The sequence below is a fragment of the Protopterus annectens genome, chromosome 9.part0, assembly GCF_019279795.1.
Source record: "Protopterus annectens isolate FY-2018-M chromosome 9.part0, PAN1.0, whole genome shotgun sequence".
NCBI lineage: Eukaryota > Metazoa > Chordata > Ceratodontiformes > Protopteridae > Protopterus > Protopterus annectens.
The window spans coordinates 482618679-482631304 of NC_056743.1; the positions used below are offsets into that span (position 1 = coordinate 482618679).

Consider the following 12626-nt stretch of genomic DNA (forward strand, 5'->3'; position numbering starts at 1 on the left):
GAGTTGTAAATGTTGCATAGTTGATCTTGTTACATTTTCCAGTAGGAAGTCAGTTCCTACTTGCCAAGACTTGTTTCTTTTCTCCTAGTCCTAAAACAAAACTAGGTCTTTCTAGACTGAGACCACCTTGACTGGAAGATCAGAGGGAGTATCTGCACAAGCCAATCGATAACCTGTGTCCATAAGGGGCAAAAGTCAAATGTAGGAACTTCTTGGTTAGAGGAGGGAATAGTCTTTCTAGGGTAGTTTCCAGTTTATAAAATGGCATGAAATATATAAGTTTGATATACAGCACTTACTCCATGGCAGCCTGAGCTAGTAAGAGTACTACAAATGAGGAATGTTACCTTGCCAATTAGCATAGCCTTAGCTCAGTTTAAAGGAATATAAACTGACATAGTGAATGGCATGCAAACAATGTAGCACTCCCCAAAAATCTGCTGGGCACTTGGCTGTATATGGTGAGATGGACAACATGGCATTCACCACTGTAGGACTAGCAAAGAAACAATGTGGCCCATGTCAATACAATATTAGAAGCCATGCAAGGCAGAGCTTTGTTGCCCAGCTGATTATAATTTTTCTGATTAGTGCTGCACTGACATATTTGTTATATGCATTGTTTGTGGAATGAGGTTACTCAAAATTGACCACCAAGTTATGTGGCCAACCCACCAGATGCAAATATGCCTAAGTTTACTAGGGTAGTTTCCAGTTTATAACATGGCATAAAATATATAAGTTTGATATACAACGTTTACTCCATGGCAGCCTGGGCTAGTAAGAGTACTTTCTGTCAGTACATCTGTCCGTTACACACATCTGCCTTTTCTGCATCCACCACTGCCTAAGTTTCTATGCATTTCAATATCTTGTCAAGGATATCGTGGACATCTTACAGTTGTGAGCATCCAGGATAATGGATACCGACGTCACCTACCTGGAGCAGATTATACGTAAACACTGAGTATCACCATGAACACCATATTACCATGCAGACATTTCATATGTCCCAGGTATGCTAACTGTAGTAGATATTGTATACCAGAGCCACATTAGCATGACAGCCCCACCAAGGCAGCAGGGAATGAATTGAGTCGACAGGAAGGAGAATCACTCCATCAGCTGACAGCGTATGTACGGCACAGAATGCATCGTGCTGAATGTTTGTTGTCAAGCACTCTGAATGTCATACAAGAGTGAACTGAGCCAAGCTTTTAGATTTTACCCAAAGGACATTAGCTATAGTGTTAGCTGATGGAAATGGTCACAGGCATAAAGGATGGACTAGCAGCAATATAGAGGATACTATCTAATGGGATTTGTAAAACAAGTAACCAAGACAACCCAGTACATATATATGTATATACATATGTGTGTGTACTTGTACATGTGTGTGTATGTATGTGCATATAAGTATATGTATGAGTAATGTTCCATTGGACATGAGATGGTTTTATTCTCTAAAGGCCTACATGGCATCACCACTCCACCATCTCAAAAAACATTTAAAGAACATGCTTGACGAGGCCCAGTTAAATACAGTCATGGGTTTCATGAGTAGGCCAGGTTTAGCTGCCTTCATACCTCTTTTGCATTGAGTGCTTGAAAATGAGGCAACATCCAGAAATGTAAACCATGCATCAAAAGTAGCACAGAATAAATAATCATCTTGGAGATGGCAGACCTAGAAATGTACAAAACGGGGTACACCTGGTCTGATAAATCATTTGTGTGTGTATATCAAATAACCCCCCCCCCCCTTATGCACTCCAGGCAACTTGACTTTACTGTTAAAATGAAGAGGTACACACATCTGCCTTTTCTGCATCCACCACTGCTTTAGATGCTGTTACTATAGATTAAAGTACATTGTGTGATATAAAACAAGGATTTAAGGGTCTTCCTTTGGGTGGTCTTTGAGTTACATCTGTGCCTGAGACATTCTCTAGTGTAAAGACAAGGTCAAATACTTGTGCCACGCTGCATGACTTGATGCATGAAAAACTGACATGGAGGCAACTGGTACACTGGGCACCCAGTACCAGTTGCAGAAAAAGAGCATTTAAAACAGAAGAGTGGGTGCGCATCAGGACACCTACTGCACAAACTATTCAGTGATCATCAAATCCCTGGATTGAAGCATGTAAACACTGGCTGTCAGGCCTACAAGGATTGCAGTAGGCGATAAATAGTTTGCTGCCCATGCATGCCTGCATGGATACATGTCTATTGCCACAAAAAATACCATAAGATGCCATAATCTCCCTTACAGAAATGAAAGTAGGGACAACTGCAGAAAAAAGATGCTTACATATTGCCTGCTTGTGTTTTGCTAGTGTAACAGTTCTGGAAACAGCATACACAAATAATGTATAGTATGTCTTGCAATAGGCATATCAACTATAATATCTTGAGCAGTAGCAGAAGCAACCTTGTGTGTTTTGCTGTGATATGGGCACCACTTGGAAGTCTTAAACAGTGATATACTCAGCCAGCTGGAGGATGCCAGACTGACTAGTGAGGTTTGCAGCCGCACTGCCAATCCAGTAAAGTTAGTAGATTGTTCCTCAAATTACTGTCTGTCTCGTGTTGTCTTTAATCAGGCCATTGATGTGACCACATCACCAGAAAGTCAAGGATCAGGGTACTGCTGGACAGTTAACCATTCTTACGCTGCTTTCTGCACAGTATAGCACATTGGGGCATGTATGTGTGCATTTTGTGGTTTTATGCTGGATATCCTGCCTATAGGAAGCATCTCACATAGCATGACACACAAAATACATGGCCTCATTGACCACTCAGTAGTAAGCAATTATGTTACATATGATACAGCCATATCACACATATTAGATGATGCCAGGGGGACGTGTGGAATATTCAGTCATACCACCTGTACCCACTGATGCTGGGGGGGGGCATGAGGAATATTCAGCCACACCACCTGTATCCGGTGATGCTGGGGGGAGGACACAAGGAGTACTGACTCATACCACCTGTAACTGATGATGACAGGGGGAATGAGGCGTATTCAGCCATACCACCTGTACCCGATGCTGTCAAGGGGACACAAGGAGTATTGATCCATACCACCTGTACCTGATGATGCTAGGTAGACATGAGGAGTACTCACCCATACCATCTGTACTAGATGATGCCAGGGGGACATGAGGAGTATTTAGCCATACCACCTGTACCTGATGATGCAGAGGGGATGACAGTATTCACTCTTGTAATGATGCCAGGAGGATATAAGGAGTATTCAGTCATACCACCTGTACCAGAGGATGCTGAGGGGGATATTAGGAGAATTTTGTCATATTTCCTGTATTCAATGATGCCAGGGGGTACATGAGTATTCATCCATACCACCTGTACCTGATAATACTCGGGGGGCTATGTAAAATATTCAGCCACACCACCTGTATCCAATGATGCCAGGGAAGGACATGAGGAGTATTCAGCCATACCACCTGTATCCGATGATTCCCGGAGGAGGATATGAGGAGTATTTAGCCATACCACCTGACCCAATGATGCCCGGGGGGGGGGCATGAGGAGTATTCAGCCATACCACCTGTATCATATGATGCCGGGGGGGTATAATGAGTATTCAGCCATACTACCTGTACCCAATGATGCTGGAAAGGATATGAGGAGTATTCAGCCATACCACCTGTACCTACTGATGCCAGGGGGACATGACGAGTATTCAGCCATACAACCTGTACCCAATGATGCCGGAGGGGATATGAAGAGTGTTCAGCCATGCCACCTGTATCCGATAATGCCAGGAGGAGACAGGTAGCATTCAACTATACCACCTGGACCACATGATAGCTGGTAAGTTGAGCAACATTCAGTGACTCCATCTCTACCTAGTGATACCAGGAGGAGATGGATAGCATTCAGCTATACCACCTGCACCAGATGATATCTGGAAAGTTGAGTAGCATTCGATGACTCCACCTGTACCACATGATGCCAGGGAGAGAATGGCAGATGCTGCCCAAGTCAAAGGGGGAGGAGAATATGGTTGCTGTTCTACAGACTTGGGAAGAAAATATGTCCCTTGGTGATGAGTTTTAAAGATGGACAATTTCTACAGGCTGTAGAATGCATTGCTGATGTTGCTAGTGCTCTGAATTGGGGAACAGAGAAAGTGCTGCCCGACTTACTCCCATCCCAGAGAGAAAACATACACAGACTCTACTATGTGGCTACTATATTTTTTCAGCTCTTTAAGAACACCTAAATATGAATTCCATTGACACAAATGGAACAGCACATGGCAAGCTCATCAGTCTTCAGGTGGTGGACTAAAGGGTATTCAGTAGTGAGACCAAAGCAAAGAGAAGAGACGATCACGTGGTATGACACTCACCTACATCATCTCTGCTGCCTTGTGATTTCACTCTGTATGTATTCAGTGCTTTCATGTCTACCATCTTATCTGCCCAACCAGCCATTCTTTCTTATGGATTAGATTCTTGTCTTTGTTGCTTCTGCAGAAAATTTAAAAAGGTACTAAGCCTACAGATATGCTTTCCAGTGATACATGCTCTACTATTTGTCATCTGGGCATGTTTCTTCTGCTTGCTTTTAGTAGATTCCTCTTGTTTCAACTTGAACTATCACTATGACGTTTCCATTGCATTGAGACCTTGTTCCTTCTCCTGTCTTCCAGCTTCTCTCTTCTACTTTGCATGCTTTTTATGTGTTTCACTGCATGCATGTCTAGATACACGTATATTCTGTCAGAAGCACAGCATTTGCACTTTGCTGTTTCAGACCATGACATCTGCACTTTTCAGTTAGGGATATGGTGCCTAGTGTGATTTCTGTTGCAGTACAACCTTCTGCATATCTCTCCACCTCTTAGAGCAAGAAATCTGGACAAAGCCATAAATAATGGTGGGACAAAGGCCCAAAAATAGGGATATTTTTTTAAACATTGATCTTACAAACTTAGGAAGTTGATAGAATAACAGGTTTTGGTTTAGCATGAAACTTCTGAAGGGTATGAAATCTGAAACTGAAATGTCTGTTGTTATTTTCTGTCTTCAGTCTTTAATGACTTGGCAATAACTTGCCAGAAAACCACTTTTATGAAAAATGGTCCAAAAAAAAAATGAGGCAAAAATCTGTAAAGTTGAGAGGTATTCTTTGGCATTCATGGGGAGTTTAATGCATATTGTGCTGATCTGCACATGTTCCCCTGTTTATATCTGTTAGCAAGAGTACTGAAATGGGCTGTGTGTACATTATGTTTAAATTTGTGCAGTCCACATGTCAGCATTACACCATTCCACAGAGTGCGTTGTGGTCTAATATGGCACTTTTCACCGTGCTGCCACAGACATCTAGCAATGGCAACCTATGTGTTCTACCTACACACAGCCATGCCTCTGCATATGCTATAATGCACCCACTTTACAATACCACTATACATCTGCACCTATCCATTTTGGCCTCAGACTTTCTATATTTATTCATTCTCTCATTATTGTATATTCTCTCTTACTGTGCATGGCCATATGGAAACATTGTCTTAATGCAGATCTCTTTCATTTTTATCTCATACTAATAACCTGATACTGTTACCAGCCTTCTTATGGTATATGGTGTATTGTTTATTTCTTGTTTGTTTTACCCACTGGCATTTTGCTTCAGCTAGCCACCATATTCTATCTCCTCATCTTACAGCATCTTGATGAATTGTGTTTTACAGTGTACAGCCCTCTGGAATATATGTTTTAGACATTGTGCTTTCCTGCATATATTTATTTATGCGTTTATTACCATATATTTCATCTAGGGCACATTGTTAGCACTTCTTTACTATTTATTTATTTATTTATATATTTAGTGATTTATTTATTAACTAATTAACATTTTGTTGCACTTAAGAGTTAATTGTTTATTGTATAGTTTATGCCCACATATGTAGCAGCATGTTTCTCTGAGATGCTAATGGACTCTCTCTTTGGTTAATGTATACTGTACTGAGCTGTATGGTGCATAACATGTTACTTTTACATACAACTTGATATTACCATTAATGCAGATTATCTGTGGGGTAACAGTGCTATTTAACCACCCTTGCTGTTTCTTCATAGATCCCATCCAAAGGCTGAAAAATGTAATTTTGGGGTTCATAACCAGGCTTAACTCCATATACAGTTATATTGCACAAAGCCTGTATTCCTTCACATACCAAACTCTTATGTGCTATAAATAAAAAGTAGGTTATGCAGATGGGAAACAGCAGTCAAGTGATAATATTTAAAGTTAATGCATTAAAGTTAATGCATATTCAAGGCATGTTAACATCTTGTACGTATCAGAAAATTTTAATAACCACCCAAACTGATAATTGACACCCACACACACACACATATATATATATATATATATATATATATATATATATATATATATATATATATATATATATTTATATATGTGTGTGTGTGTATATTTTATTCAAATGTCTTAACTTCATACTGCAGATTTTTATGTCCCTGTGGCATCTCAGTGTCAGAGCTTTGGTGGAGAATGCTGCTGTACACCTACCTAAAACAAAGCACTTGCATATAACTCTTTTTTTCTTAAACTTTGCTAATTACAGTTTCCACAATGTACCACAGGCCAGGAGGCAAGCAGAGTACAGGACACTTGAGGATTTATAATGGTAGTAAAGAACTTATATTAATTTAAAACATCAATGAATTTGAGTTCTATTTTTTTCTGAGATATTGAATGTGAAATTCAATTAATGTATAAAAAAATGTTACAGTAGGAAAGTGTACCATATTTCTGTGTGTACACATTCCATGGGATCATGACACTTGAGTGAAATCTCAAAACAGTGGTTTACAAATAGTCAAACTGGAAAGGTTGAATGGCAAAACTCCAGTGTATTAAAAACAATCAACATCTGTGTGAGACTGTGGAACATCGAGGGATCAAAGAAAGTATCCTTTCCCTGCTGAAGTGCAATCTCAGAATTAGTGTATACAACTAACAGGAGCCATGGGGGTGTCACCCCCCCCCAGATGGGGGAGCAGGGAGACCCCCCCCCAAAAAAAGACGTGTTACCTGTTTTTTCAGTCTGATGTTTTGCAATTCAGCCTTTCTGGTTTTACTATTTGTGAATTGCTATTTTCATTTGAATGTCACAAATCCTATTCCACACATCTGCATTTATTGGGCTGTGCCTCCTATAACACAACAATCATATGACTGACTCCAAAATCTCTGGACAAAAGGAGAGTTATACCTTTCCAGCAGTCACTATGTAGTCTAGAATGTGTTACCAGACAATAGCTAAGAAAGAAAGAAAGAGTAGTACAACAGTCTACAGTTCTGTAACATGTCTACACACAAGCAAACAAAACAATCCACCACCAAGTGAGTGTAGTTTTCAATAAAGACAACCCTTTTTCTTAATCCCTTTTATCAAACTGAGCTTTGATTAATTTGAGTTTGACAAAAAAGTTTAAGTAACATGCATATGTGTCAATGTGTGTGTGTGTAAGTGTCAATGCAAACAAAAACACAATCACAATACATATATATATATATATATATATATATATATATATATATATATATATATATATATATTTATAGATAGATAGATAGATACTTGCAGGCACTATATATAAATAATGTATATACACTATATATATATATATATATATATATATATATATATATATATATATATATAATGTAAAACACAGACACACTTGCATTTTATATGCATTGAACTGTGTATGTACATACATGTACATAAAATGTGTGTGTATTTGTGTGTATATATATATATATATATATATATATATATATATATATATATATATATAATCTACATATACATGGGTCTACTTCACAAACCCCAAATCCTACTTACCCGACTTTCATAATACCAAGATGAAAAAGCCAACAACCTCATAAGACCGATCACCTGGAACACTGACTTTAGTTTCAACTGACTTTCAACTCCAGGAAAGTAACTGTTTGGCCAAACTAAAAAAGAAATTAAAACAGAAGCAAATTAAACCCACATGATTGTTTACCTTTGTCTGTGCTGTACCTCTCAACTGTCCAGATTTCCTGCAGAATATCCTGATTTTTGTCTCTTATTTTGGCTCTGTTTCTCATAAAATTTGTGTTTTTCTGGATTTTTGTCGCAAATCACTAAGGGACTGAATTCACTAAATAATGACAGACATTTGAGTTTCAAACTTCATATCCTTCAGAACATAGATGGTAACACAAGGCTGTTTACATTAGCAACTTTTTTAAGTTTATAAGAGAAATATTTAAAATTTGTCCATTTTTGAGGCTTTGTCCCCCCATTATTTTTGTCTTTGTCCAGATTTTTTGTGCGAAGAGCTTGAGAGCTATGGTTGCTACTAAAATATATTTTTTAAAAAGTTGCTCAGTTTATAAGTTGAACAATTTTCTTCTCAAGGAGCCCTGCAGGTAACTAATGGAATAGCAGCCCAGTAAAATGTTTTCCTCTCCGTGCCCAGTGTTTCAGTGCAGCTGATCCCAGCATCAGGTAGGGTTCTTGGAAAAAGATAGACAGAAAGGCACAGAGACAAGACACACACTCACACACTCGCCTACAGTTTGTTCCTGAAAATCCTCATAGTGCTCCCCTTTGTTTTAACAAGACGTCTACAAGTGCAACTATTGCAACATTTACATTGCAGCAGCTGGGCATCTTTTCAAGTATGTGGAACAAGGGGGTCTCAAATTTCTTTTATCAGAATATCAAACTAAACCTTTTTTTTTTTTTTTTTACATGTGGCATGCCATTTAGGCACTGCATATTCCAAAGGTTAGGGATTTAAATTACCAGCTAAAATAATGCACTTTGCAGCAATGATAGTGGAACCAGTCTACTGCAAATCTATTAGAACCCAAGGGTGACTGACTTGCATAGTGGATCCTGTATTTTCAGATATAGTTCCTTTCTCTGGCCATTGTACCCCCTACAAAAAGCAATGTAAGTGTGTGTTAATCATATTTAAGCACAGAGTACAGTGAGAAATAAACAAAATGTCTTTCAAGAAAGCCAAAACAGATACCAGTCAGAACTTAATTTGCTAGCTCTGAATTGCTTAGATTATTTTTTTGGTGATGTGCTTTCTGTTCACCGCTGTTTGCAGTAACTACCACTGTATTCCTTTTAGATAACAGAGCAGTATATTTTATAAGTGAACCCCCTTAGAATAACAAAGTGAAATATTTTACACAACAAAAGGCTGTGCCACGAGAAAACAGACTAACCCACTGCTGCCAGATAAGAGACTTGAGCACACATCTGCAGTAGTCATACCATTATTTAATCCATGTGGTTGTATATAACACACTGAAAAGCAGGGAGATGAGGCTGAGTTGCTGAAAGCAAGCCAAGAGGGTTCAGAACATTGGAAGAACATTAACATTTTTATTAGCACCCCCCCCCCCCCAACACACACATACACAGTGCAGACTGCAACAGATTTCTCTTGTAACTGACATTTATCTGTCTGTAGTAGAATGAGTTTATAAAGAATAGTACAAATGGTAACAGTACTTGACAAAAGCAAAGTAATACATATATTTAGTACAAGGTCAAAAAAAATCACTTCATTAAAATTTAGTCATTCTCTTTTGCTAGCATTAAGTACAACTGCTATCAAGAAAGGTTTCTCCAGACATCTCTTCTTGTGACTCAGACTAAATAAGTTCAGTTATGTGGCATTGGCTCCAAAAGTCAGATTGTTTTCTGTGACCATTTAAATCTTAGAAAACTAAACAGATGGATAGACAAGACCCTACAGATGTAAACTGAGGGCAGGAGAAATTATTTGAATAACTGAAGGAATGATCCAGAAAGACAACAGGAAGAGTCGGTAATAAAGAATACTATGATACATGATAGGCAAGATAAAGGAAGAAAGTTAAGATAGACACCGAAGAAGAAAACTTTGTAAATATGAAGGAATAAAAGAACATGATCTCCCCTCTCCCCAAATAATTCCATAATTAAAGGTGATAAAGTTTGTCCAGCAAATAACTGTAAACAAAGGATGTGCTGCAATGTCTCCAGCATCTGCTTTTCATACAATAGCATATTTTCACTGTTGCAGAAACGTGAAGTAAGAACTGATGCTTGATCTTTGTTTGAAAACATTTATGACACTTACTTGTCTAGGATGAAGTACAAGTCAAATCCACCGTAACAGGTATCTTTGTTTCCTTTTTCACCCCTTTGCCCATCACACACCAGAAGAAATGTTATCACAATGTATCCGAGAACATATCTGAGGTCAAGTCCCTGTCCACTGGCCATGTTAACAGGCAAAATTTATACTATCCAGGAAAATAAACGTGAGTTTTCTGCAAGTCTTTAATGCATAATCTCCTTAGGAGATAGAACTGTGGAATATTTTGCAGTTCAAAAGTCTGTATTCACAAATATGCTCCAAGCCTTTCTTTTGAAATTTACTTTCTGTGTATTCTGAGTTTATCACTTCCCTTAGTGGCTTCAGGTCTTTTTTCAGGTAATAAAAGTGAACTAAATCTCCGGCATTGTTTTCTGCAGCAGAGCTTTTCCCATTTGTGTCAGATAGTCTTGAAGAATGGATTGCATATTGTCTTCTTATTGATTTAAAAAAGTTTTAAGAATGCCATCTTGTGGCAGGACCTTGAAAGCTGTCTGTATGGGAAGAAGCAAAACTTTTTTTTTTAAGTTTTACTGCTGGGTAGGGGAAAAATGTTGTCAATCCTTTGTTTTGAGTTTGCACTTCTGCCTTTCAAAATATGTTGTTTACCTTTGTTGCTTTTCAGAAAGATGTTTTATTTATTTCTCATTGTATTCTGTAATTTAAAAAGCTTAGCACAATCTTACATTTATTTTTGTACGAGTTAAAACGGGCAGAGAAAGAAATCATGCCTGAGAACATAAAATACACTATTATGTCAACCACCCAATGGTTCTAGTAAATTTGCAGTAGAGTGCTGCAGACTATGGTTATGCTCTCGTTACTGAATGGTGTATTATTTCAGCTTTTAATTAAAATTCCTAAACTTTGAGATATGCAATGCCTAAGTGGCATGTCACTTGCAAAAAAAGGTTTAGTTTGATATCCTGAGAAATATTTGAAACCCCTTTGTCCCAAATAACTGAACAAATGCAAAACTCATGCAAGCAAATTTTGTAGATAGCTGGTTAAAATGCAGAGAGCTGTATGAGCATTTCTATGAAGAGATTGTGTGTGTGTGTGTGTGTGTGTGTGTGTGTGTGTGTGTGTGTGTGTGTGTGTGTGTGTGTGTGTGTGTGTGTGTTTGCACGTGCATATATGTATGACTACATGTTTGTGCTTGAGAGTGTCTGCACCCAAGAACAAGGGCATGGTACAGAAACTGCATGGAGTAAGTTCTCTGAATCAGAGCTAACAAAGGGTTAGAAGTGTTGCAGGCCACATCAGTAATACAATTGTTAAGCTTTGTTTTACCCTAAGAGAGAGAGAGAGATCATGGAGTTGTGCAGGTGATAGACACTGCAGGAATTAGCTGGTACCAGCGGGCCACACCACAAGGATTCACAATCAGAGGGCCCATGGGCAGTAAGGGATGTCCCTGATTTTGACTCCAAGTTTAACCCTGTCCCTCTTAATCCCTCCTATAAATGGTGACTTTTGGGGAAAAGGTGGTGAATAACAATTAGTAAATAATGACAATAATTAGAGTTATAGACTTCTTTTACTTTACAGAATGTATATTAACTCATGTTCTCTTATTCTGTCAATACTAATATTTAAAAAGAGTCCCTGCTTGTCCCTGATTATTTCTGGATTTGTCCCTGATTGTGTAGAGATTTGTCCCTAATTAGTTGAGAGCTATGCTTAATACAAGCATTTGTAGTCAGAAAAAAGTTTTGGGTTTGATCAAGACTGGAAACAAGAAGTGAGAAGGACCACTTGCCAGTGAGCCCAGACAATGTGAGTTTACTTTTAGAAGAGGTTGTAAGGGGTAAACAGCTTACAGATCAACCTATCATTATACCAAGCAGCAGTGGATCATTGTCCTTCCTCAGGGCCTATCATATAGCACAGATAGTACAGCATAGCAAGTGCGACAGCCATCCCTGTACGTGAGGGCCCATTGATGTTAGTATGGTCATAGCAAGTGTTACAGCTATGCCTGTAAGGGAGACTTAGTGATGTTAGTATAGTCATAGTAAGTGTGACAGACTCCCTGTAAGGGAGGCCCAGTGATGTTAGTATGGACATAGCAAGTGTGACAGTCATGCCTGTAAGGGAGGGCCCAGTGATGTTAGTATGGTCATAGTAAGTGTGACAGACTCCCTGTAAGGGAGGGCCCAGTGTTGTTAGTATGGTCATAGTAAGTGTGACAGACTCCCTGTAAGGGCGGGCCCAGTGTTGTTAGTATGGTCATAGTAAGTATGACAGCCATCTCTGTACGTGAAGGCCCACTGATGTTATTATGGTCATAGTACTTGTGACAGCCATGCATGTAAGGGAGGGCCCAGTGATGTTAATATGGTCATAGCAAGTGTGACAGCCATGCCTTTAAGGGAGGGCCTAGTGATGTTATTA

At 38.8% G+C, this 12626-nt stretch overlaps 1 protein-coding gene across 1 annotated transcript in view; it reads right to left on the bottom strand.

The window, feature by feature from the left end:
- The window catches only part of ANTXR1 (ANTXR cell adhesion molecule 1), a 1493128-nt gene extending 1482492 nt beyond the window's left edge, over nt 1-10636 (bottom strand). Inside the window, exon 1 of the mRNA XM_044083028.1 lies at nt 10212-10636. Coding sequence (XP_043938963.1) covers nt 10212-10357 — 146 coding nt within the window. The 5' untranslated portion in view covers nt 10358-10636. The remainder of the gene's footprint in view (nt 1-10211) is intronic.
- Between the last annotated feature and the right edge of the window lie 1990 nt (nt 10637-12626).